This window comes from Cinclus cinclus, chromosome 7, assembly GCF_963662255.1.
Source record: "Cinclus cinclus chromosome 7, bCinCin1.1, whole genome shotgun sequence".
Classification (NCBI taxonomy): domain Eukaryota; kingdom Metazoa; phylum Chordata; class Aves; order Passeriformes; family Cinclidae; genus Cinclus; species Cinclus cinclus.
Genome location: NC_085052.1, coordinates 32,614,851 through 32,640,113, shown reverse-complemented (window position 1 = coordinate 32,640,113; position 25,263 = coordinate 32,614,851). Strand labels below are relative to the sequence as shown.

The 25,263-nt window shown below is 56.5% G+C and overlaps 2 protein-coding genes across 2 annotated transcripts; one reads left to right on the top strand and one right to left on the bottom strand.

The window, feature by feature from the left end:
- Positions 1-42: 42 nt before the first annotated feature.
- ERLIN1 (ER lipid raft associated 1) lies at positions 43-10,444 on the top strand. Its single transcript, XM_062496385.1, has 11 exons — positions 43-166; positions 1,021-1,102; positions 1,441-1,487; positions 5,179-5,240; positions 6,481-6,606; positions 7,489-7,562; positions 7,992-8,050; positions 8,595-8,686; positions 9,159-9,248; positions 9,523-9,602; positions 9,787-10,444. The coding sequence occupies exons 1-11, from the start codon at positions 54-56 to the stop codon at positions 10,003-10,005; spliced, it is 1,044 nt and encodes a 347-aa protein (XP_062352369.1). The 5' UTR covers positions 43-53; the 3' UTR covers positions 10,006-10,444.
- Positions 10,445-13,992: 3,548 nt separating this feature from the next.
- On the bottom strand, positions 13,993-25,054 carry ADAM8 (ADAM metallopeptidase domain 8). Its single transcript, XM_062496416.1, has 21 exons — positions 24,997-25,054; positions 23,805-23,914; positions 20,749-20,825; positions 20,473-20,551; positions 20,284-20,360; positions 19,446-19,632; positions 18,971-19,036; positions 18,812-18,880; positions 18,079-18,248; positions 17,911-17,992; positions 17,216-17,364; positions 16,823-17,000; positions 16,053-16,142; positions 15,627-15,822; positions 15,447-15,546; positions 15,181-15,367; positions 15,016-15,093; positions 14,846-14,930; positions 14,623-14,737; positions 14,316-14,544; positions 13,993-14,148 (listed from the first exon to the last, which is right to left on the bottom strand). The coding sequence occupies exons 1-21, from the start codon at positions 25,052-25,054 to the stop codon at positions 13,993-13,995; spliced, it is 2,538 nt and encodes an 845-aa protein (XP_062352400.1).
- Between the last annotated feature and the right edge of the window lie 209 nt (positions 25,055-25,263).

The window sequence follows — 25,263 nt, the reverse complement described above, 5'->3', positions numbered from 1 at the left end:
GCTGTGGCAGGGCAGGGCCCGTGGAGCCCCCGGCGCCGGGAGGGGATGCGAGCATGGCCATGGCCCAGGCGGGGGCCGCGGCCGCGGCTGCCACGGGGCTCCTCGTCTTCCTGCTGTACTCCGCCATCCACAGGGTCGAGGAGGGACACCTGGCCGTGTACTACAGGTACGGTGCCCCGGGAGCCCTCTCGGAGCTGGGTTTCATATTTGGCCCCGGGGATGGCGCTATCCTGCGCTTCTCTCCGGCATTTCTCCCCCTGGGTGGGCAGCCCTTGTTGTTTCTGCTTTCTTCCACCCGTGCTGGTGAGTCCCAGACACCCTGGTCTCATGCAGAGCCCTTGTGTGTTTGGGTCTCTGAATCCTCAGCTGCTTTTCCTGCCTCTCCTTCCTCCCTGCCCTGTTCGCAAACAGGATTTTAGAGCTTAGCGGACCAAAGCTCTGGGTCTGCCCTGCCTTCTCACATCTGTTGATCTCTGTGCCAGCAAGAACCGTCACCTTTGTCCCAGACTGTTACCCAGCCAGATCTCCTGCTGGGTCGGTGCTTTGGAATGTTTTCCCCGTCCTACCCACTCAGCACTGTGGGCTGTTTCCCATTTCACCACAAACGTGATGAACAGGAGAGGCTGGGGGATTTTTCTCTGTGCTTTGGGCGAGGGGCTGCACCGAAATCCAAACTGGCAGCATCACATCCACGGCTGGGTTTTTCCACGGTTACCATCAAACTGTTTAGAGAGGAGAAAGCTGTGTTCTTGCAGCTCTGTGCAGTGTTGCAATGCTGGGAGGGTTTAGCAATAGCTGCCTGCTCCAAGAGTTAATGGCTCACAGGCCTCACACAAAGTTGCAGCCAGCAAAGATCAGGTGCGCTATGCCCTTTTGTTGGGGAATTGCCGGCAAATTTAGGGTACTGATGCAATTCCCTGAGAGCCCTGGCAGTTTGAACTGTCCCTGCTCGCCCTCAAAGCCAATCCTTGCTGTTCCCCACCTTCCTGAGCCTTGCCCTGTTTTGCTCCCTCTCCACAGGGGCGGCGCGTTGCTGACCAGCCCGAGCGGCCCTGGCTACCACATCATGCTCCCGTTCATCACCACCTTCAAATCTGTGCAGGTCAGTGCCCTCTCCCTCCCCTGGGCAGCCAGGATTTGTCCTCTTGGAAAGCCCTCCACTGGGACTGGCTGTGTCCCGCTCAGGCAGGATACTCCGTGGTTGTGGCTGTTGCTGTTTCCCAGGAGCGTGCCTGGAGGAAGGGAGCAGGCACTGCTGCCTGTGCATCCTCCAAGAGGCAGCTGAGGAGAAGCTTTGCCTTCTGCCCACTCCTGCAGGCATCACAAGGGAGGCAAAGGACACACTTTTGGCTCTGTGTTCCCGCTGTGGGGGTCTGGGCACAGCAGGGCCTTCCTGGAGGAAGGAGTGATTTGTGAGTGCTGGCTGTGTTTGTGTTGCAGACCACGCTGCAGACTGATGAAGTAAAGAATGTGCCTTGTGGGACAAGGTATGGCTTCTATTTGTATTTCTTCTAGCTGCACTCTGGGCAGCCCTTTGCAGTGCTGGGACACAGGAAGTGATTGGGAAGTGAAAGGCACCTACCATAACATTAATCCCAAATGTACACATATTTGCCTATTACAACAGAACAGGAGGCACAGGAGGGAGCACTGGCTCTTGTTGGAATTGCTGTTCAGAGGATGTTTGCATTTATTGTGATGTTATCTTGATTTTTTTCTGGGTTTCTCCCCTTAGTTATTCTGACACCTTGTTGCTTGTGCTTTGCTCTGCCCTCAGACTGGTTATTTCTAGTCTGCATCTTGTGGCTGATAAAAGTGCTGACCCCAGCAGTGGGCAGAAGAAAACAGGGGATGGGAATCCTCCTAATGGGACAGGAGTCCCATCCTGATGGGATGAAATTCCTGCTGCATAGCTAGGCTGATTCTTCTGCCAGCACAGACCTGCTTGAGCTGTAACAAGTAGGAGGAGAGAGCTGGTTGAGTTGGGTTACAGATCCTGTTGTGTTGGTTCATCCACAAGTTAAAGTGATGACTCGTCAGAAATAAAAACCTAGTGATTCTCCTTGTCTTTTACATTCAGGGTCCTCAACAAAATTTCTGTTTAAAAAAGTAAATCAGTGGTGACTGGAGTGGTGACACACAGTGACCACATTGACCACATTGAAATTAGAAGGTGAATGTTAGTGGCAATGTTAACAAAACACAGTTAATGTTGATCAGGTTTAACCCATATTAACTTTCTTGGAGTTGTTCAGCATCAGACATCACTTGGGCATAAATATTACCCTAAAAGTCTCATGTTTTTAATTTTAGATCTCAAAGGTTTTTCAGGAGTATCTGTAAATTATGGTAGTGTTCAGTGCTGCAGCTTTCACAGAATGACAAAATGGTTTGGGTTGGAAGGGACCTTAAAGCCCATCCAGTGCCACCCCCTGCCATGACAGAGACACCTTCCACTATCCCAGGCTGCTCCAAGCCCTGTCCAGCCTGGTCTTGGGGATCCAGGGGCAGCCACAGCTTCTCTGGGCACCCTGTGCCAGGGCCTCTCCACCCTCATAGCCAAGAATTTTTTCCATGTATCTCACCTAAATTTCCCCTCTGTCAGTCTGAATCCATCCCCCCACCTTGTCCTTTCACTTCAGGGCCTTGTCCAGAGTCCTTTGGTGGTGAGGTAAATAGTCTCTAGGCCAAGCCAAAGGTCTAAGTTTGAGGCCAAAGCCAGCCTCAACCATTCTGTGCTTCTGTGATTTAGGAGCTAAAAATTAAGTTCCTGTTGAATTTCAGCATTGTGGGGTTCAGTTGTGCAAAGCAGGTGGTTGGGAAGGTACAGGCAGTAAAAATGGGCTTTAAACCACCAGCCAGCTGGTGAAAGCAGTTCTCAGTTAATAATTGAATACACTCCTACCAAAGGTCCTAGTAGCCCTGTCCACTTTTCAGGGGTTACTGCAGGAGCCTTTCAGTTTGCTGCATTTGGAATCCAAAGTCTGCGGCTGCTCGATGCCAAAGCTTTGCATGCACATTTCCATAGTAAAACATGAGCTTATAAATAACAAATGGAACACACCTGGAGTGTCACTGTCCCAGTTCAAAGTCTGTTACCAGAATAGATCCAAAACAGTTTAAGGTTTTGTATTTACAGATCAAACCATTGGATTTTAAAGGCTGGATTTCTCTTCCACCACCTTTATATTCCTATTTCCTCTGTCCTTACCTATATTGGGAAGCTTCTGTGTGGGTGTCCCTTCCCCAGTTTTTGCTTTACCTGTCCTGTTTGTCCCTGGCAGTATGAAGTGAATACATTAAATAGAGATTTTAGATCCTGAATTGTCTGAAGCTTTCCAGGGTCTTCCTGCTACCTGTGTCCATCTCCTATGGCATTCCCTGGATGCTGTCTCCTTGTCCTGTCAGATCAGGCAGCACTACTGCCTAATTATGCTTAAATTTCTGCCCGGTGCACAAAGCCTATGTGTTGATCCTCCTTTTATGGATTTCTCTTTTCAACATGCGTTTCTCCTTGTTCCTCTCTCCCTGTAAACTTTGGGGTCTGAGTGGCACCTGTTTCCTCAAAGCCATTGCATGACCAGCAAGATTGATAAAATTTACTTATCCCCTCCCACACCACATGAACACAAATGAACTATTCATCATAATGGAATAACAGAGGATAATGTCCCTCTTACTGTCCCAGACTGGCTGAGATCCTCAGCAGGGTTGTTGTGGAAGGTGGTGATAAAGTCAGATTCTCCTCACTGGTCTGAGGTCCCATTTCAGACCCTGTCCTGCCAGGGAGGTGATATGGGACTGTGGATGAGTCCTGATAGGATCCAGGGTGTTGCAGACACTCTCTTTTTCTTTCTAACATCCCTTTAAAATTGAAATGCCAGATTTGCAGCAGACAAGGTCCATCTATCACCACTGTTTTTTGCTCATAGTTGTCATGAAGCAGGTTTAGAGCAAGTGGTCTGAACATTTTATTCTGATTTTATTATTTCTTTATGTTGTTTATTAATAGAGGGGTTTTTTACACCCTTTAAGTTTTTTAACCTGCCTTGTTTTTGCCCTAAGCCTATCTCACAGCTGAAAAAAAGTATATTGAAATTATCAAATCTAAACTACTACACACAGGCTGGGCTTGGGAGGCCTTTTCCAAAAGAGCACAGACACAGGCAAGTTCAGGTTGTTTTTTTGCAGACTTGGCTTTGAGTTGCCAGAGATGAAGATCTGCAAAATAAGAAATAGGGTTTGTCGTGGGGGTTATGTTTGAGTTAAAACATCACAGAGACTGAGTTTGGAAATGTGGGAGTTCCACTGCCAGGAATGAGCTGTCTCTAAACAGTTCCTGCTGAAGCTTCTGGTCTGTGACATGCCTTTGTCCCAAGGATATCATTGCAGGAGTATTCTGCTTTAAAAATAGGCTCTCAAGAGACTTAGAGCTGTTGAAAGTTAAGGTTTGTTTTTTTTTTTTTTTCTTCATGTAGAGTTTGTGCTTTTCTCTAGTGTGACAGGCACCCATCCCCACCCAGGGGTAGGGATGACTTTCTGAAAGCCACACCATTAAGAGCAGATGCTGGGGACAAGCCTGACCTCTGATTCCCCCTTTTCCCTGCCCATGTGGCTGCCCATCCTCTCGTGGGGAGAGGATTGCCTACAGGCTCCCTCTGCTGAGGTGCTTGTGGTGTTCCTGGAGATCCATGTGCACCGTGACACTGGAGCTGGGAACGTGGATTGAAGTCTGCCATGTGCTTTGCTCCTTCCTTTCTACTGGGCTTGCCAAGCTCCTGCTGCAGTCAGTGATTGTGTGAATTAAACTAAGGGGTTTTTCTATTTAACATGTGTTGCTGCCTAGAAGAGCTGAGGTGTGTCTCCATTTTGTGGCAGGTGTCACCTGCTGTCCTTGCTTCCTTCCCCTCTGCTTTCCTGATAGCTGCAGCTATGTTTCCTGTTCAGAAACATTTTCCTTTGGCTGGTTGAGTAGGAAATCACAAAGGGAAAGGAAAGTGCTTTGAGGGCTTGCTGAGCATATTTGTGATTTATGCAGAGAGAGGGACTGGGATTTACTGCCATCTCATTGTAAAATGCTCAGAATATTGTAAAAGAGGGATCAAGATGCCTTTGCTTTAAATATGTTAACTGCTAGCAGCTGCAGTGGTAACTGAGGAACTCTCTTTTCCCTTGCAGTGGTGGTGTTATGATCTACATTGATCGAATAGAAGTTGTGAATAAGCTGGCCCCATATGCAGGTATTTCCCATCCTGGTTTGACAGGCAGAGCTGTGACTGTCTTCACTCATCCTGTGGCAGCTCTGTCTTGGTTTGCAGGACTTCCCTTTTCCATGCCAGGAAAACTTCCCTGTTTCCATTTTTTGTTACCCTTACAGCCTGCAGTCCTTTAGCATTGATCCCAGGTTCTTCCAGCTTGGCTCCTGAGAAAGTTGCAGAGACAAAACCTGTGAAGGAGCCTCTTACCTTCTTATTTCACCAAGCCAAAAACACAGACAGCTTGTTTTGTTCAGCATCACAGCTTAATGCAAAGCTCCAGCATTGCTGAGGCACTGGAGGGTGAATTCCTGTTGTAATTCATAGAGTCATGGAGGGGTTTGGGCTGGAAGGGACCTTTAAGATCATCCTGTTCCATCCCTTGCCGTGGGCAGGGACACCTTCCACTGTCCCAGGCTGCTCCAAGCCCCATCCAACCTGGCCTTGGGCACTTCCAGGGATCCAGGGCTAGGTACAGATTCTCTGGGCACCCTGTGCCAGGGCCTGTCCACCCTCCCAGAGAACAATTCCTTCCCAATATCCCATCTGACCCTGTCCTCTGGCAGTTTGAACCCATTCCCTCTGTCCTGGCACTCCAGTTCCTGTTGCAGATTCCCTCTCCAGCCTCCCTGTATCCCTTCAGACCCTGGAAGGAGCTGTGAGGTCCCCACACAGCCTTCCCTTCTCCAGACTGAGCAGCCCCCAGCTCTCCCAGCCTGGCTCCAAAGGGAAGGTGCTCCTGTCCCCTCAGCAACTCCATGACCTCCTCTGAACTTGTTCCAGCAGTTCCATGTCCTTCTAATATGGGAGGGGAGCAGGTCAGAACTGTGCAGAGTTCCAGATGGGGTCTCAGCAGGAGCAGAGGGAGAGAATCCCCTCCCTTGACCTGATGACCGTGCTCCTTTTGATGCAGGATCTGGTTGACTTAAATAGTGGGAATTATCCCTGTTTTCACTTTACAGTAATACCTGTTCCTATGCATGCAGGTCCTGGTGAGGCTTTGCTGTTTCATTTGTTTATGCAGGTGATAAAGCAGGACCAGGCAGTACATCTTGCCATGACTGCTCTTTGAAGTTGTATAATCCCAGCAGCACCTGACAGCTGAGCAGGGCAGCTGTGCCTTTGGCCACCTGACTCCTGAAAACCCCTGTCCTAGTGCTACACTCCTTCCCTGACATCCTGACACATGCCACTGGTGACCTGTGGTGATTCTCTCCCTTCCCAGTGTATGACATTGTGAGGAATTACACGGCAGACTACGACAAGACCTTGATCTTCAACAAAATCCACCATGAGCTGAATCAGTTCTGCAGTGCCCATACCCTGCAGGAGGTGTACATCGAGCTGTTTGGTAAGTGCATGGCAGCTGGGTGATCCCACTGGAATCTTCCTGGAGTATCTTACAGCTGGCCCCTTGGACCACACTGCCCCTCTGCTGGGGTTGCAGTGTAGAATTCAGCTCCTTTTACATCCACACACCACTTACCCTGTGACTTAAGTGACTCAGTTGTCTTTGTCTTTCTCCATTCTCATGTGGGAATTTGATTTCAGTCTTTTCCCACCTATTCTGGATGCACAAAGCACCCACTCTGCTCTTTTGTGTGCAGTGATGCCTGTGGCCTTCACTATGACAGTGGATTTGTCTTGTTCTGCTTCTGCTTTTAATCCCCTGCTCTGTTGCGGAATTCACTTGTGTACTTTCACAGCTTCCTTCTGGCTGCCTCTAACAAGTGAGAGCTGGAAGGTTTTTCACAGGGAGGTAGCAGTGCTTCAGGAATTAGCACAGGTCATGTTCTCCTTGGTGAACCTGTGCCCAAAGACAGAACAGGTTCTGTTCCTTCTTGAGTGGCTGAGCAGGGGAAAAATGGCCTATGAAAGATAAAAGGTTGTCAGGACTTTAATATTAATGTACTTCAAGTCCAAGTGCTGAGAAGGGATAGGCTTCTACCACAAGCTCTGAGAATTCTTTCTTGCTGAGAGACATTTGCACTTAGTTCAGATAACACAAATCCATCAACAGCTGAAACTTTCCGGTCACTAGCACATGTCTCTCCTTTTGGGAATGTTTTTCAGGGGGCATAGGAAGGGAAAACATGTACTGAATGGTCTTAGGAAGCATCTTTATCTTACACTGTAGAGTTACCTGCTCTTCAAGGCCAGCTGACTCTGGCACACAAGCTGTGAGGGAAAATATGATAAACCAACTGGTCTCTCTTTTGTCCTCCAAACACAGATCAGATAGATGAGAACTTGAAGTTGGCCCTGCAGAAAGACCTCAATGTCATGGCACCGGGTCTCACTATCCAGGTGGGTTGTGACCTTTCAATAATGAGAGATTTTAAAAGGAGAAGAAAGGCTTTTTGCCAAAGCCTGCAGTGGCAGGATAAGGGACAGTTCTAAACTGAAAGGTGAATGTTTTATGCTAAGGGTGGGCAGGCCCTGGCACAGGTTACCCTGAGAAGCTGTTGCTGCCCCTGGACCTCTGGAAGTGTCCAAGGCCAGCTTGGACGAGGCTTGGATTCTCTGCCCCTGGTGGGAGCGTGGGTTGGAATAGATGGCAGGAAACAGAAATGTAGGACATACCTGGGAGAGTGGCCATGCTCAGCTGTGTTACACAGGAGAATGAGGCACCACTGTCCACAGCACTGCAGCTGGTTTTGCAAAGAGATGTCTTGGTTATTCAGATTGCATCAAAGTGTTTAATTCGAAATATGCTCCCTTTTTCTTCTTCCACAGGCCGTGCGTGTTACAAAACCCAAAATTCCAGAGGCCATCCGAAGAAACTTTGAGCTAATGTGAGTAGCTGGATATAAAATGGCATTGATTAGTGTTGAGGGTTCTGCACAGGCACAGTTCTATTGGAAGGCTCTTCCCTGGTGCTCAGGGAGTGAGAGGTGAGCTCTGAGCAGTGTGTGCTTGGCCAGGTGCACTTGTGCCTTCTGTTTTCCGTTTCCGTACTGGAATCAGGGTTCAAGGCTCTTGATGTCTTGCCCACAAGCTCCCCTCCAGGATCTCTGGGATGCCTTTGGGCTGAAGGAGATGCTGTTAGATCTCACTTCACCTTAGGTTGAGCAAGCCCAGCTCCCAGCCCACATTGCCCTGCTCCTCATCCTGAGCACCTCTGACTGGACTTGCATCCAGATGTGGCCTCTGGATGGAGAGGGGGATGATCCCTTCCTTTGGCCTGTGCACGTGCTCATACAGCTGCAGACAGAGCCAGTCCCCACAGCTGTGAGCAGGGAGCTGGCAGCTGGCTGGCCCCTTGTCCCCATGGCCCCTCCTGGGATACAGAGCTGCTCCTCATTCCCTTTCCCCAGGATAATGCTTCTCCCCTTGCAGGGAGGCTGAGAAGACCAAGCTGCTGATTGCAGCCCAGAGGCAGAAGGTGGTGGAGAAGGAGGCAGAGACAGACCGGAAGAAAGCACTCATTGGTAATGTCACCAGCACAAGCTGAGCCTGCATTCCTGCTGAGCTGGGGCAGAGCTGGGACAGGATGTTGTCTTCCATCACTGACAGCTCCCTGAGGGAGGTGCAGCCAGACTGCACAAGCAATTGTTTTGAACATCTGAGTGAAAATCCCACAGCAGCAGAGCAGGGAGCACCTCTGTCCTGCAGCAGGGACGGAGGAGATCACTCTGCTGGAAAAATTGCTTGGGCTTGGAGCTCCATGTCCTTGTGCCAGAGGGATCACACTTGTAAACAGGATGTCAGCTCTGCAGACATCAGCACTGTGTTTTCTGCCTGTGACTCTACTGCTTGGAGTACAGAGTGGCACTGAGTGGGAAGGGAGGGAGCAGGGAACCAGCTCCTGGTGTGGCAGACTGCAGCCAGGTGCTGGGGTCAGGGTGCTGGTGCTCAAGCCCTAAGAAGCACATTTCCCAGCTGAGCCCGTTGTGATTGCAGAGGCAGAGAAGGCTGCACAGGTGGCCAGGATTCACTACCAACAGAAGATCATGGAGAAGGAAACAGAGAAGCGGATTTCTGAGATTGAAGGTAACCACACTGCTGGGGCTGGGTGGTGGCAGGTGGAGGAACCTCAGACCTGTAGAAGTCATCAAGGGTGCTTCAGGAGTGCAAGGTTGTGTACTGAGATCGTTCATGCCCTGTGCATGGAACTCTCCAGGAAGCTGCAGGGCAAGTACAGGGCCAGGCATGGGCACTCCTGGGTCAGCTGGTCCCTGTGGGATGAGGGCTCAGGTACTCAGTGTGATGGGGCCGTTCCCTTCCTAATGCTTTGTTTCCTGTCCCTCCTCTGCTGCTGTGTTAGATGCTGCGTTCCTGGCAAGGGAGAAGGCAAAAGCTGATGCAGAGTACTACACTGCTCGGAAGCTGGCTGACTCCAACAAGGTGAGCACTGGGAAGCTGGGCACTCACTCTTCCTCTGCACAGGAGATCAGCTTCAGGTGGGCAGCACTGGAAGAACACTCAATCTAACAGCCCACACCCCAGGAGGTGGCTGCCTGACACAAAACCTAACACCTCAGGGACTAGAAAGTTGTCTCTGAGAGTCTCTGGTTTCTGTCTTCTGTAGCTGAAGCTGACTCCTGAGTACCTGGAGCTGATGAAGTACCAGGCAATAGCTGCCAACAGCAAGCTGTACTTCGGCGACCGCATCCCTGGCGTATTCCTGGATTCCTGTGCCTTCCAGCAGGCCAACCTGAGGACTGCCCACGAAACCAGCCTTCCTGCACAGGAAACCCCAGAAACCTCTGCAGAAAGCCCCCTGAGAGGCGAGGAGAGCACTGGCTGAGGGAGGCAGAAGGGATCCCGGTGTAGCTCAGCAGCGAGCCCGGCTGTGACCGGGGACGAGGCCCTGTGCCGCCATGGGCGGATGCAGCACATGCCTGGACATCTTGTGTATAGGTGGCATTTGGGTTGATTTTCTTCTAGCAACAGATTGCAAGGGCTCTCTGCCTCTTCTGTTTCTCCCCCTATTAAATTGGTGCTTCCAAAGGAGGGATAATCCTGTACTAACATACCTATACTGGAATATTAAATGGCAGACAACAGGAAAGCCTCCTGGGGTAGGTGCAGTAGTTTAGCAGGCATTACTCTACAGGAAGGAGATGTGGCTTTGAGTGCTGTGTTGCTGCACACTGGTCATTGCTCAGCAGTCCTGGCTGAGGCTGACTGAAGAGGAGGTTCCCCTCGTCCTGCTGCTGAAGCTTTGCTTGGTGAAGGTTTCTGCTGATGCTGTCTTGCTCTCCTCAAGGACTCCAGCGAAGTGGACTCTCCTTGGCCAGCGTGTTCCTGTTCAGGGTGAGGAGTGGTTTGCTGTGGAATAGGTTATTGGAGTAGGATCTGCACAGCCATAATATTCCTGTAGACAGCAGCGCTAGGTAACGACTTGGAGGAATTAACCTGTGAAGGGATTCTGCAACCCCCCTCTCCAAGCAAGGGCCTCACACTCACTGCCTTGGACTGACTGTGGTGTTCCCACTGGGTGGCTGAGTTGCATTGCCTACTAAACCAGATTCCAGGAGCACCCCGGAGCAGCTGGTTGGGAACAGAGCCTGGCAAGTCTTTGCTCAGATTCCAGCCTCCTTCTAAGTCATTCACCAGGGAAAGGGAGCTGAATTTCCACTGCTCTGTCATGCTGGCAAAGTGAAGGGGAAGAGAAGAGTGAAAGGACCCTGCTGTGCAGCAGATCAAATGTTTGACACTTCAGCTGCATTGTGGGTGAGGCATCACTGCTCCTCCATGCAAAATCCACTGCTCCAGGGAGTGGGACCTGCTTTGTATGTCCTTGAACAGCCACGGCAAGGAGTGTGTCTGTGGTCCTCTCGTCCCTGGCCAGGCTTGCTGGCAGCTGGATCTTCTGTTCTGATTTGTGTTGTGATATATCCATCCCTGCTGCTGGTGTGCTGTGGCAGGGTGAGGGAGAGGTGCTCAGGGAGGGGAGAATCTTCTAGGATAACCTGCTTTCTGCTTGTCCTCCTTCCTCCTCTCTGCTTGTGAGGATGTGCTTGCTTTTAGGACCTGCTCCTCCTCGTGCTCTGTGAGGATCCAGGGTGCAACAGGTGGGGAAGCAGCTGGCAAGAGCTGGAATGCTGCTCTCCAGCTAGGAGCACTCCAGCACTGCCTGCTGCATGTTCAGAGACATGCTCTGCTCTCCCTGTGCATCCCTCCTGCTTTCCTGTCCCCTTGGAGCAGCCATGCCACCCTTGAGGGGGCTGGGGGGTGGTGACACTCCAAGCACTGGAGCTGTTGAGATATTCTTTCTGTGGCTCTATCTGCAGCCTCATGGCAAGGGGAGGGATGTGTTTAGCTTCTGCCATTGAGAAACATCGAACCCAAACCATTTTTACCTGTGCTAGTGATGTCCCCAGCAGATGGTGTGTGGCCTCGGGCTTTGCAGCTGCTTCCCTACCCTGTGTGTATGAGCTGGGCTTCAGGGATGGCAGCGTCTCTCCACAGGGAAGTTCAGTAACACACGGTGCCTCCTGCTGTCTCTGCTCTGCCCTGGCTGCCTCTCCTCCAGCTCTGGGGCACAGCAGGGTTGTGTTGGTCCTGCCCCTTCTGCAGGGTGTCAGACATTGACTGTGGGTCTTTGCAGCAGTTTTGGGTGGTCCTTCCTGTCCTCCATCTGCCTGCAAAACTCCCAAGGCTCACTTGATGCTCTGCTCCAGGATCCCAGCTCCTCTTCCAACCCAGCCATGGCAGGATCCAGGGCGCCAGGGCAGAGAGGAGGTGGCAGTGTGTTTTGTAGTGTTTGAAATGTCTCCTGGAAATGCTGCTTGGCTTTGTGGGATGGGCTTTGAGGAAGCAGCATGGTTTCACCTCTGCCCTGCCACCTCCTCGATGTTGCAGCAGGCCCTTGGCACAGCCTCTCCTCACTCCAGCAGCACCTGCTTTGATGGGATTTGGGGATGAGGGCTGGCTTTGTAGGCTGGAGGGAATGCTGTCAGGGATGTAGTCTCCACGATTTTCTTCATGTGTTAGTGGGGTTGGGCACACTGGGCATCAGGAATGGTTGGACCGAGGAGGTTCTGTCAGCCTGAAGTGACAAGGGCACGAGGGGATCTGCTGGGGCAATAACCAGGCAGTCCACACCTTTCCTGCAGTGATCAGAGCAAGATGTCCACGCAGGGAGCAGGAATGCCTTCCAGGCCAGTGCAGGAAGAGCTGCATCCCTTTGGATCCGAGCCTTGCTGTGCCTCCCTGTGCCATCGGGGTGGGTGCATGACTTTGCCTTAAGTGGTTGTCACTGGCTCAGCGTCTCTCTGTATGCATCAGCCATCTCCCCATGTGGTCTGAGGGATCCCAGGGGATGCTCCCATGGTCCCAGATCCTGCAGCAGCATCTGTGATGCCCAGTGCCTTCTGCAGCAGTGTCCTCTCCCCCTCCTTGCTTCCCTGGCCCCCACTGCAGCAGCCCCAGTGTGTGCAGGAGGGGGTGGCCACAGCTTTGGCACCCTGGCATGGGCTCTGCTGCCCTCTGAACCCCGGCTGTGAGCAGGGACGTGTCTGCAGCCAGGATTTTGGGATTGAACTGGCTTTTCTCTCTGCTCCCACGGCCTGCGTGGGCCTGTGACTAAAGGGGTCTGCCCCTGGATGCACATCTCCCTAAGGAAACACGATACAAGCGGTCAGGTTTACATTCACACTGTTAAGTTCTTTTGATAAAGCAGAATAAAGTTATTTTGTTACCATTGTTTTGGGTGGTTTTATCTGTCCCAGGGCTGATGTCACTGGTGGCACATGAAGTGGGGCACCCCTCTGCCTCTCCCCCTGCAGCAGCACTGCATGGTGTGTATGTCCTCCGCTGCAGCGACTGCCACCCTGAGAGTCCTATGAGGAGCCTGTGCTCAAAGCAGCCACGGCCAGGATCGTGCTGAGCATGAGGGGACTCCCTCCAGCATCCTGGGCTAGCCTGGCTGCCTGGCTGGCAAAATGTGCTGCAGTTTGGCCCCAATGGCTCTGTCAGTGGATGGGGGAGTTCAGCTCCGACCCTTTTCCTTCCTCTGTGCGCCACGCACAGCTCCCTGCCTGCTGCCACCCTGCTGTCCTTTCCTGCCCAGACACACCCCATGACACCTCTACCTTCAGTCTTTATTGGTATAAAAGCCTTGAACCTAAATTATATCAAAAACGGGTGGCCTGGTTTTACAGCAAGTGGCTCAACATGGTCACATAAGGGTCATAAATAAATGGCTTCAGTGAAAAGGCTGCCAGGGAATTCTCTTTTGAACAGTAACTCAAGGAATCATTCCAGAGATAAAAGCTCTGTGGGGAGGCTAAGCCCAGCTCAGACCTGCCCCAGGCCCTGGTGACATCCCCCCGTGTGATGTCCCCAGCCAGGGCAGTTCCTGGGGCACGGTCCCCGGTCCCCAGGGAGCAGTGCTCTTCCTGCCCGGTGCTGCCAGGGGCTCCTCTCCGCAGCCCCAGCAGGGAAGGGCAGGAGGAGCAGGACACATTCAGGACGTCGGGAGAGAAGGCAGCAGCTCCCCGGGCGCAGGAGAGCCTGGGCCGATGTGCGGCACTCCTCCAAAGCGGAGCCGGCATTGTCCCCGCTCCTGGTTTCCTCGGGAAGCCCCGGCTGACGGCTCCCCCTGGGACAATCTCGGGGCTGCCGAGTCCATTAAGGCACAACTCGAGGATCTGTAAACACTGGTGCCCACCCCGGTCAGCGTCCGAGGGTCCGGCCGGCAATTCAAGTAAGGGTGGAAGGGAGACGGTGGCTCCCCAGCTGTGCCGCCCACCCAGCTGTGCCGCGGTGGCGGATGGAGCATCCTTGGTCACCTCCTGGCTGGGGGCGGCTTCAGGGCCACCTTTGGCGGGGGACACCGCTGAAAGGGGGTCGGTGGGAGGGACGGTCCCGAAGGCCCCTCGCCGTGGCTCGGCACTTTGCTCTTCAGCGCTGGGAGAGGTTTGCTGGGCGGCTTCGGCTTCGCCTGGCGGGGGGAGAGACCCGGCTGCCTCACCTGGGCGCACAGGAGGGACCGGGAGCGGGGCAGGGAGCGGAAGAAGGGCTCCACCGGGCTGGGCCACCCCACGGATGTGCCCCGCACATCGGGCTGGGGACATTTGGAGGGCTGGGGACATTTGGAGGGCTGGTTACCTGCGGGGGCCATCCCGGAGGGGACCGAGGTGGTCCCTGCGGGCCGGGTGCCGGCGGCGGCAGGGTCAGCACGGGGCTGTGAGCCCGGGCCGGCCGCGGGGCCGCGGTGCTGCTGACCAGGCTGGGCTGGCCGATGTCCCGGAGGGACAGCTGGCGGCGACCCGGGCGCGTCCGGCCGCTCTCCTGGAACAGCGGGTTGGCGAGGCCTGAGGGAGTCCCGCCGGAGCTCCTGCGGGACACAGGGACCATGTGGAGCTGGCCCGGGCACCCCTCGAGCTCAGCCCCGAGCAGCGGAGAAGGAAATTACCCTTTGTGGGAGCGCCGCGCCGCCCTGGCTCTGAGGAGCACCACGCCGCTGCCCAGCCCGACCCCGGCCAGGGCCAGCACGGCCAGCACGGCCGCCAGCACCACGCTGCCGCTCCCTGCGGGGACAGACCCGGGCGCCTGGGGACGGAGCAGCACCTCCCAGCCGGTGCCAGCCCCTCCCGGGCTCCGTCCTCGGGACACGCGCGGGGCAGAGGGGACCCTACCTGCGGCTATCCCTGAAATCTCCTGCTCGCAGTAGGGCGCTGCCCAGCCCGGGTCGCAGTGACATTCCCGCCTGTGGTTGCACACCTGGGAGGAGGGGACAGAGCGTCAGGGCCGTGGCCGTGCCGCCGGGGCCCGCAGCAGCTCCGGGAGGGGCGATCCCACCGCGTACCCCGTGGTTGTTGCACTTGGCCGAGCAGTTCTTGTCGCCGTAGACCAGGAGGTTCTGGCAGCGCCCGGCGTAGCAGACCTGGGGGCGGACAGAGGGGCTCTGAGGCTGCCCCGGGGCCGGCGCTCACCCTGCCCCGGCCCGGCACGGCCCCGGCACGGCTCTCACCATCTCATCCCCGCACTTGGCCCCGGTGGGCACCAGCCGCAGCTCGGCCGCCTCGCCGGCGTCGCTGCCCGCGATCACCGCCTTGCACTTGAAGCGGCCGAAGTAGTAGCCGAAGGAGTAGTAGCCGCTGCCGAGGATGGGCTGGGTGTTGTCGCTCAGGCACAGCAGCGTGCCGCACTTGACATCCCTGCGGGACACGCAGCCGTGAGCGCCGGCGGGCGGGAGCTCGGCCGGGCTGGGGCGACTCCCGCATCCCCCGTCCTTACTTGGGGCTGCAGGGCTGCTTGCCGTACTCGGTGAGGCAGTGCAGGTGAACGTGCTGCTCGCTGTTATGCTTGAAGCAGACGTCAGGAGCCACCTGCGCCTCTGCGGGACACGTGGGGAAGGGTCACAGGGAGCCGGAGCCCGCTTTAGGATCGGCAGGATGGGCAGGGAGGGGCCCCTACCTGCGCCCCAGAGCGCCCGACACTGCTCGCCGTGCGAAGGGCAGGCCCCGTTGTAGCAATATCCCTTGCCGTGCTGGCAGGAGATGCCGTTCTCCTGGAACACGTCCTCGGGGCATTCGGCGCTGAGGCCGCTGCAGTGTTCGGCAAGGTCGCAGTCGTTCTTGCTGGCCCGGCAGAGCACACCCGCAGCCTTCACCTGCACGGAGAACAGGGATGCCAGCGCTGCCTGGATGCTCTCACTTCTCCAGGCACCACAGCACAGCAACACCCTGGTCTGGGTGACGTCTTCCAGCACCCCGTGGATCCAGATGCTGACACTTTGCTGCTGACTGAGCTACTGCACAGCACAGGGACTCCTCCAGAGCTCGGACCGGCTCTTCCCCTGCTTAAGAAGCTGCCGAGCTACTCCCCTGTGGACGGCAGTACCTTGCAGTCCTGGCAGCATTCCCCTCGGGCACACTCTGCTCCCTCTCTCAGCTGGCAGGTGGTGGCATTGCAGCAGCGGTCCGAGCATTCCTGCGAGACAGGGATGGATTGAAACACTCCTGGAAGCCCCCTGAAGGACCTTTTCCTTTCTTTCTGAGGGGACCAGGTTGCCATGTCACCAGGGGCCCATAGCAGTGTAGCTGCCATGAGCTGAACCACGGGCTAAAACCACAACGACATCCCAGAAGGGGACCATTCCTGCTGCCTCTTTATCTCCATTACCAACGCCAAAACAAAGGACCAGAAAGGATTATTTTAGAAGATGGAGCCTGAGCTAGGCCCCTTTCCATGTCTCCAGGAAGGAGAAAAAGTGAGGATTTCTGTGCTCCCTGGATCAGGAGGATATTCCTCCAGGTCCCATTACAGTGCTGTGACCAGAGATTTATCCCAGAGGCATTGCCTGTGTCTCAAATCCTCACCCCCCATGATGTGCTGGTAGGGATGAGGAACAGCTGAGCACAGCTCTTGAAAGAACAACATGCCCCCATGTCCCCTCCTGGGTCACCTCTTTGGAGGACATGGGGGGATGTCCATCTTTCCTAGGCTAAAACCACAGCCAGATCCATCAAGGGAGGCACACACAAACATCCTCCGCTGATTTTTTTTTTTTTTCGGCAGAAGCACCGAGGGCATAAGGGAAGAGTCTGCTGGGCAGATCTCAGGCTCCCGCTGCTCGCCCTCCTTCCCAGCCCTTTGGGGAACACCCCTACCTCTGGTGTGCCGCAGTCACACTGCTCTCCCCGCTCCACAAACTGGTTCCCACACACCGGGCCCCCATACAGCTCGTCCGCCCGCGGCGCGTTCAGCAGGCAGCTGGTCCGGGGGTCTCCCAGGAACTGCCACATGTCCTGCTCGCTGCACTGGCTGAAGAGCTTGGGGTAAACCAGCCTGGAGGGGCACAAAACCATGAGCAGGGAGCCCAGGGGGAAGCTGGAGAGCCACCCACAGGCTGAGAGGCACCTGCAGTGGGGTGGGGCGGAATGCCCGTCCTGACCCGATCACCTCACTGGGTTCACCCCATCAGGGCACCCTGTCAAAGGACACCTCCGTGCGTCTGCTGCCCAGGGACGTCACACAGGGATGTGCCTGGCTCCTTCACTCACCCAACGCTCCCTGCCATGACGCACCCCCCGTCAGCTTTGGAGACGGGGCAGCGGCAGCCGGCGACCTCCTCGTCGTGAGACATGCCCAGGTTGTGCCCCATCTCGTGAGCCATGGTGGATGCGGCGCCGATGGGGTTCGTGCTGTGATCCTGTGGGACAAACCCTTGTGGTTTCTCCACAGCTTCTCCACGGGGCTGCTGAGGCCCTGCAAGGTGCCTCCCACACTGCCATGCTCAGGTAAGGGAAGGCACGAACTGGACGTGGTCCCGTGGCCATTCAAGATGCCCAGATTGGTCTCTCAGGGCTGTCAGTGAGTTTAGACAAAGGGGCTGCCCCAAAACTGATGCTTTGTGGTGGGTCTGCGAGGCCACAGGTCCCACAGCCGACCTCTCCTGCCCCTGGGGAGGGATGAGGAGCACAGCCAATCCCAGACACCCAATAGCCTCCTAAAATCCCAGCTCCTGTGTCCACGGATCTTCTCTGGGAGGCTTTCCAAGTGTACCAAAGGTACCACAGGTACCCAGCTGGGTGTCCACAGCCCCAGCATTTCGCTGGGAGTCAGTCACTTATAGGGGGCAGAGATGCCAGGGACCAAATCCAGCCTTAAGGCTGCAGAGGGGGAGAGCTGGGGACCAGTGGAGGAGGGAGTGGCTCTGGAAGGTGCAGTGCAGGGAGGGGCAGAGCCCAGCACCCACCTGATTGACACCGCCCGAGTCCCTGGTGCACATCACCAGCTTCTTGGCCAGCCCCACGGTGTTGCCGTGGAAGTCCACGCCCCTGTGGGATCGAGATGCCACAATGGCCACGTGCCCTGGGCGGTGGCAGGTCTGGGAGGGTGGCGAGGTGGTGGCCCCTGTCCTTACGTGATCAGCTGGGCGTTGTCGTGGGGCTTCTTCCGCAGCAGCTCCGTCTCCCGCCAGTGCAGGAAGTTGTCCAGCGTCACCTCGGGTTTGGGGCTGACTGTGATTTTGTCCCTGTGGTTCCACACCTCCAGGCCAATCAGGGCCACCCGCAGGCGAAGGGGCTGGTAGAGCTGGGGTGGGACATAGCCCAGAAAGAGTCTGGCTTTGGGCTGCAGCAGCAGCAGAGGAGAGGTCCCACCTCTCCCAGGGAACTGCAGCTGAGCCCAGGATGCTCCTTACTGGGCAATGTCAGCTCTGTCACCCTCAATAAATTACACAAGCTGGAGTGACCATGTAGACAGGATTTCCCCCCAAACCTCTGGGCTCTCTCTTGGCTGGTGAAGGCTGGGATGCTGCTCCCTCACTGCTAACCAACACCAGAGGCTGAAGCAAAGCCATCAGGAAACCTACCATGGTCCAGTGCATCCCCACCTTTGTTAGCAGCCACTCCAGCCTGAGAGTGGCCACAGCACGTGCTCCCAGGGGTTACAGGACAAAATTTCCCTTCCCTTATGGACAGAGCTGAGACACTCATCACGTCCACACTGCACATGAGGATATGGTCACCCTGCAGCAGCCCCCTGTGGGCCTGAGATCGGCTCCAGCTCCACCACCCCATCCATGCCAACCTGTATGTCCCCTCCTCTGTGCCCACACTGGAGCTGGGAGGGCAGATCCAGAGCCCTGGGCTCACCTTGTCCACGTGGTTCACGATCTCCTTCATGCGGTTCTGCACAGTGCGGAGATCCTTGTGCTTCCTGAACTATGGGGAGGACACAGAGACATTTCCAGGGTGGCTTTGAGCTCCTCACTGCAGGGTGTGACAGCAAACCCAAAGCTCTTCCCACTTTACCTCCTGGTTGTCCGCCACCAGGACCAGCTCCACGTACCGGGGACCTTTTTGTATCGGACCTGATTTCTGAAAGGGAAGAGGAAAGTGGGGTTCAGCTTGCAGCTTGCCAAGCCAGGCAGTTGAGCCTCCCATGGGATGTGTCAGATCCTGGAGGACCTTCCAAGGTTAGCAGGTCTCCTAGCTCGGCTCTGGGATGTCGTTTTGCTGGGTCTCAGGTTTCCTCCAGCTTGCATGCTGGAAAACCCAAGCCTGCTGCCGGGATAACACACCAGGCTCTGCGGGCATCACAGATCCTCCCATGGGGTGGGAGGATGTTCCTGCTATAGGCAGAGGATCCCAGGGCCTGTTCCCACCAGAAGCCACCTGTGTTGTGGCACTCGTGGGAGAAGGGCATTGCCAAGGGGCAGGATCACCCCATCCTTCCCGGGACTTCACGGGACCCCGGCTCAGGAAGGAGCAGCAGTGCAATCCCTACCCAGCGGTAGAGCTTCATGGCTGAGGGGATTTTGGCCTCGCGGTCGTACTCCAGGGTGGCCCTGGGCTCCCGGCAGGTGCCGCGTTTCCCCCGCAGGTGAGCTGCTCGGTACACGGCGTGCCGGCCGGCCACTGCCCCCTCCAGCGGCTCCAGCAGGAAGGTGGTCTCATTCACCTGGAAAAACCCGCTGGAGAGGGAGAGACAGAGGGCGGGCGTCAGGCTGGGGACATGGACAGACCCTACACACCCCCCTGGAAGTGCCTGAGATATATGCCCCATCCCTAGAAACGTTCAAGGCCATGTCGGAGCAACCCGGACTAGTGGAAGGTGTCCCTGCCCATGGCGTTGGGTGGGACTTAATGAGATTTAAGGTCCCTTCCGTCCCAAACCATTCCGGGATTCTACATAGATACAGCTGCCAAACTGGCTGCTGGGATGGGCTGGGAGGGGACAAGCCATGGCACCCACAGCGCAGGGAACATCTTGTGCTTTAGGCAGCAGGAGCGTCCCGGGGTTCAGCAGCTGGTCCATTAAGGATGGATCCGATCAGGGCACTCCTGCCCGGAGCTCCGGTGGTGTCAGGGCTCCACTCCCACCGCATTGCCATGAGTCAGCCCCCCAGAAGTGGCTGTGTCTTTCCTGCCGGGCACCCAGCCGGGGTCAGCACCTCCCGCAGGAAGAGGGATGTAGGGATGTCGTCTTCCCTTCCGCAGGGGAAAGCTGAGCTCTCACTCCATCAGCACGGCCGGGGCTCGGTCACACCGGGTCACCGAGGCATGTGCCGAGGTTGGACGCTGTCCCCAGCCAGAGCAGGGCTCCAGGGAGCCGGGTTCCCTACCTGAGCCCGCCGCAGGTGCTGATGCTTGCTGCAGAGCCGGGGTGTCCCCGCACGCTGCCCTGGTAGAAGCAGTGATCCTGCCGAGAGAGAGAGAGAGAGAGAGAGAGAGAGAGAGAGAGAGAATGAGCAGAGGTGTGGGGGCTGCCCCACAGGGGTGGGAAAGCTGCTCCCCCCGGAGCCAGCCCCTACCTGGGTGTCCGGCTTCTCCGTGATCTCGGAGCCGTCGGCCGAGTAGTGAGTCTCGGTGTAGTGCTGCCCCAGCAGGGCCCTGCGGGGTGGGGAGGGGGCGTCAGCAGCGACTCCCTTTGGGAGAGGCTGCGGGGACTGTGACCCCCCAGGTGGGCTTGGCAAGGAGGGAATAAAGTGCTCTGGGCTGAGGCTTAGGTCACCGGTGCCTCACAGAAGGGGTGCTCACAGCAAGGGTGGGATGCAAACCGCCCCAGAGGCCACCCCACCTGCACTCACCTGTTCTTCTCCAGCCACAGGAGGTATTCCCTGCCTTCAGCACGGATGCTGTAGAGGACGTGGTCTGGGTAGGTGCTCTGCAGGAAAGAGAGGTGCCGTCAGAGAGCCACTGTCAGCAGGAGCCAGAGCTGCACCAGAGGGGCCCCAGAAGAGGGACAGGGTCTGTGTGTACCCTGCTGAGGGACCGGGAGCCTGGCTGCTCACCCTGGAGGCATCCAGCAAAGACACAGGAAATCAGAAGAGAAGGAAGAAAGCATGTGGGCAATAACGCAAATCCCCGGCACATCCTGAGATGAAGAACAGGTCACCCGCAAGGAGACCGAGTCAGCAAAGTCTGATTTCCCGTGTCTGACACATGGCTGCAGATGGCCGTGCCAGGGACTGAGGTTTCCTACTCATCAGTCACAGAGCTCCTTTTTTGGGGTCTGAGTTCAACGCTTACTCACCAGCTGAACCGCAAAGATCCCTATAGTTCTTATCAGCAGAGACTTCTTCCTCCCTGACTGATCTAACACGCCACATCACATTTAGGGAGCAGCCTTTCCCAGCTCTCCTTGGCCTCTCAGAGCAGATTTTAGCATCACTGTGTCCCAGATCCCCTTTGCCTGTGGGAGGGAGCCAGGGTGGCTGTGGCTCAGCCAGCTGAACCCTGAACCCTCAGGATGGAGATGTTCCTACAGGAAAAGTGTTTCCCTCTGGTCTATCTTGTGATCTCCACCTGCAGAGGCCCTATCCCACTGGGGTCATTGGGAAAGAGTCATGGTCCCTTGCCAGAGGGATCTTGCCCTTGCCAAGAGGGATCTCAGATGTCTCCTGAGGGCACATCCTCAGCCCTTGCAAAATCCAGGTGTGGAGAGAGCTGAGCCAAAGGCAAAGCAAACTTTTCCCATGGGGCCAGCATTCCTCAGGGATGAAGTGTGCTGCCTCTCCCTGGGGAGGGTGACAGCAAGGGCTGTCATACTGTGGCTCAGCATTCCCAAGGGGATGATCTGCACCCGGGAAGGAGCAGAAAGCCCTGCTGACTCAGTGCCAGCAGGGCCAGGTGAGAGGCTTTGCCTGTCACTCAGCTGCCCCGATTCTCCCTGGTTTGCAATTCCATGCCAGCGTGCTGGCGTGATCGCGGGTCCCTGGAAAATTCTTCTCTTATGAACAGCGTCTCCCGCCCGTCCCGACCCCTGTCCGCCAACAAAGTCGTCCTTTGTTATTGTTGGCAACACCAAGGCCAGAAGAGGTCTTAAGGAATGGCAGGGAAGCACTTGGAAGGGGGTGTTGGGTCAGGGAGCGTCTCTTGGAGACGACCGCAGGGCAAGTTTAAAATAAAAAGCCCTGATGAAGCTTCTCTGAATCACCCCCTTCCTCATTAGCATGGGCTGTGCAAGGGCTCCAGATGGGAAGGGTTTGGGAGCAGCCCTGTGAGCCCCGTGGCGTTCTGAGCCAGCACAGCACAGCCACAACCAGAGTGCAGGGAGAGGAGGGATTTCTCCCAGCTGGTCTCAGTGAGAGACCTAGAGAGCTTACAGGGGATGGGATGTCCCATCCCACCCGAGCTCAGGGTGTTTCTTCCCTGGGTGGGAAGAGACCTTTCCATGAAGAACCCAGGTGTGCCACTCTCCCTGCTGTGCTGGTGGGAAGGCTGGCACCCAGGAGATCCAGGACTCAGGATCCCAGGGGTACACCCTGCCTGCAGGGATGAATTTCTGGATTTAAGCAAAGCCAGGGGGTAGCAGGTCTGCTTCACCCCTCACCTGGCAGGTGGCCCTGCTGGACCAATCCCATGTGTCCCAGTCGCTCTAACCGCAGAACCAGCTCCTGGTGGCCTGTGCCCATCCTGGACAACAACCCTCTCTGTCTCAGAGGGGTTGTTGGTGGTCAGACCTTGCTGAGAGCTTCTCCCTGACCCTGATGACCAGGAGAGCAAACCTAACCTCTCTCCAAGATGAAAAAAAAAAAGGGCTTGGAAAGCAGGAGACTTCCTACCCTCAACAAAGACCAACCAAGCCAAGACCAAATCCAGGTGCCACCCGTCAGACAGCCCCTGTGGCAGTCCTGAGGCACACAGCTCATGGCAGATGTCTTCTCCAGAGGGATCCCGAGGTGGGTGAGCTCCCCTTTCCGGGGGGATCGATGCGGAGCCACCCGGCGCACACCCAGCACAGATGGCGGCTCTAAAATAGCCTGGGGAATGTTTATCTCGTGGACAAGTTTAGGTTTCTAGAGCAGGGAAAAACAGATGCTTTTGGGGAGTGTTTTTGAAGCTAGCTTATCAGGAAGGGTTTGAATCACAGACGAACGTGCTGTATGGCACTAGGGAATACGTGTCCCCAGTCCCTCTATCCCTCCAGGTGCTAAAATCAGCGCTTTTTGGGTCTAGAAAAGGAATTTCAAAAAAAGGCTGAATTTCACTGTAAGGCAATGAGGAAAGTGTCTTTGAGGTCACGGCATCCTACGGACGTCGACATCAAGCACTCCAAACTCCTGACTCAAACCCCATTCCTTCCCCCAAATTGCCAGGTTTCCCAAGAAAAACAACACTGGCTTGCTTTCATGTGGATTTCTGCGACTTTCTGATTCTTATTTCTCCGTCCCAAAGGACAAAAAAAGCCCCAGCTTCAGCAGACACAGCAAGAAAAGTGCTTACAGCTCCACGAGGCTTCGCAAACCCCTCCTTAAGGAAAGATCAGATGTCACAAGACCACGGCGAGGCTGCAAGAGGTGGCACCGCTGGGTCACGTCTCTAAAGAAAGCACTGGAGAAAGCAGCCCCTTTCTCCAGGAGTGCATCCCGCTGTCTGCAGGTCCTGATTAGACCCAAAACAGCCCAGAAAAAGCTGATCTGATCAACTGCTTCAGCATCTCCATCCTCTGCGGTGGAAGCAATGCAAAGAAATGAGCAGCATGTCGTTCTTCTGGTGCAGGGCTGAGGTGGGGTTTGACCGAATCGTTGGTCAAGGGGTCCAGCTCTGAGCCTGGTGGCGGGACAGGATCCCTGCTGATTGCAACCCCCCGGTCAGATTCCCTGGAAAGCAGCGAGGGCGGCTGTGCCGAGCTGTGACTCACCGGAGGCGCAGAGAGGTCCCTCTTCCCCCGGGGCACCGGCAGCTCCCGCGGCAGCACCGTCTCGTACCTCCCGACGTGGGGGAGCTGCTCCTCCAGCCCGGCATCGGAGCCTGCGAAAAGCCCAAGGGCTTTGAGACAGAGGCCCGGGAACAAGCGAGTCACAGAATATCCCGAGTTGGAAGGGTCCCACAGGCATCACTGATCCAGGTCCTGGACCTGCACCACCCCAACAACCCCACCTTGTGCATCCCTGGCAGCGCTGCCCAAACCCTCCTGGAGCTCTGGCAGCCTCGGGGCTGTGCCCATTCCCTGGGGAGCCTGGGCAGTGCCCAGCACCCTCTGGGTGAGGGAAGAACCTTGCCCTGATACCCACCCCAAACCTTCCCCTCCCCGTCCGACACAGCTTTCACGCCGCTCCCTCGGGCCTGAAGCCAGTGGGCAACGAGAGCAGTCGAAGTGAAGGCGCAGGGATGAGCCCGAGGACCAAGTCCTGAAATACCTGCTGGTATTTCCACGGAGCTGCAGCCACCCCAGCCCGGCGCCCACAGAGCGCTCAGCATCACCTGAGAGCAAGCAAGTCCCTTTGGGGCTAGAAACCCCCGCCGAGCCCCTGGTGCAGCAACGCAGGTAGAGGTTTTCCAGCTCCCCATGGTGATGCCACGGCGTGTGACTCGGCGTCTGGCGGCTGTGGGGGCTGTTTGGGAGAGCGGCTGGTGCCTGGGTGGCTCAGCCCCCTCCCAGCCTTCCTTGGATGTCGGAGCGGAGAATTTCTGCCATAAACCCTTTGCTTTTCCCGGGAGCCTCAAACGCCAGGTTCGGACGGGGCCGGGTGCTCGGTGTGGGAGTGCCCACGGTCCTCCCTCACGGCTGGGAGCCAGGCGAGTCACGGGCGACCTCACCGGCTGCGAGACGGGGGACTCCCGGCTCGCCGCGGGCCACCGGTTGTGACCCTCCTCTGTCCTTCCCGAAGCGCTCGCGGGGCCGGGAGACACCGGGAGCATCCCCGCGGGAGCGAGCCTGGCCCCGGGCGCCCCTTCTCCATCACCCTCCCCTTCGGGAGGCGAGAACAGAGGCGCACCCCGGGACCTCGGGAAAGCATCCCCATCCCGCCGTGCCTGCATCCCGGTGCCTCCATCCCTGTCCCGCTCCTGCCTGGGGGTCCTGCCGCACGCCCCCCAAACTCCCCGCTCACCTCGGGCCGGCAGCAGCAGCATCAGCAGCGGCAGCGGCAGCAGGAGCGGCGGGGCCATGGCTCGGAGGTCCCGCCGTGCCCCCGCTCGCCGCGCCGCCGGCAGCCCCCGCCCGCCGTGACTCACCCAGAGCCGCGGACGGGACGGGGCGGGGCGCGGCGGGACGGGCCGCCCACGGCGGGGGAACGGCGGCGGGCTGGGGGGACACGGGGGACCGGGAAGGGCTGTGGGGCATTGGGGGCTGCCCGCTGGGAATGGGCTGGGAGCCC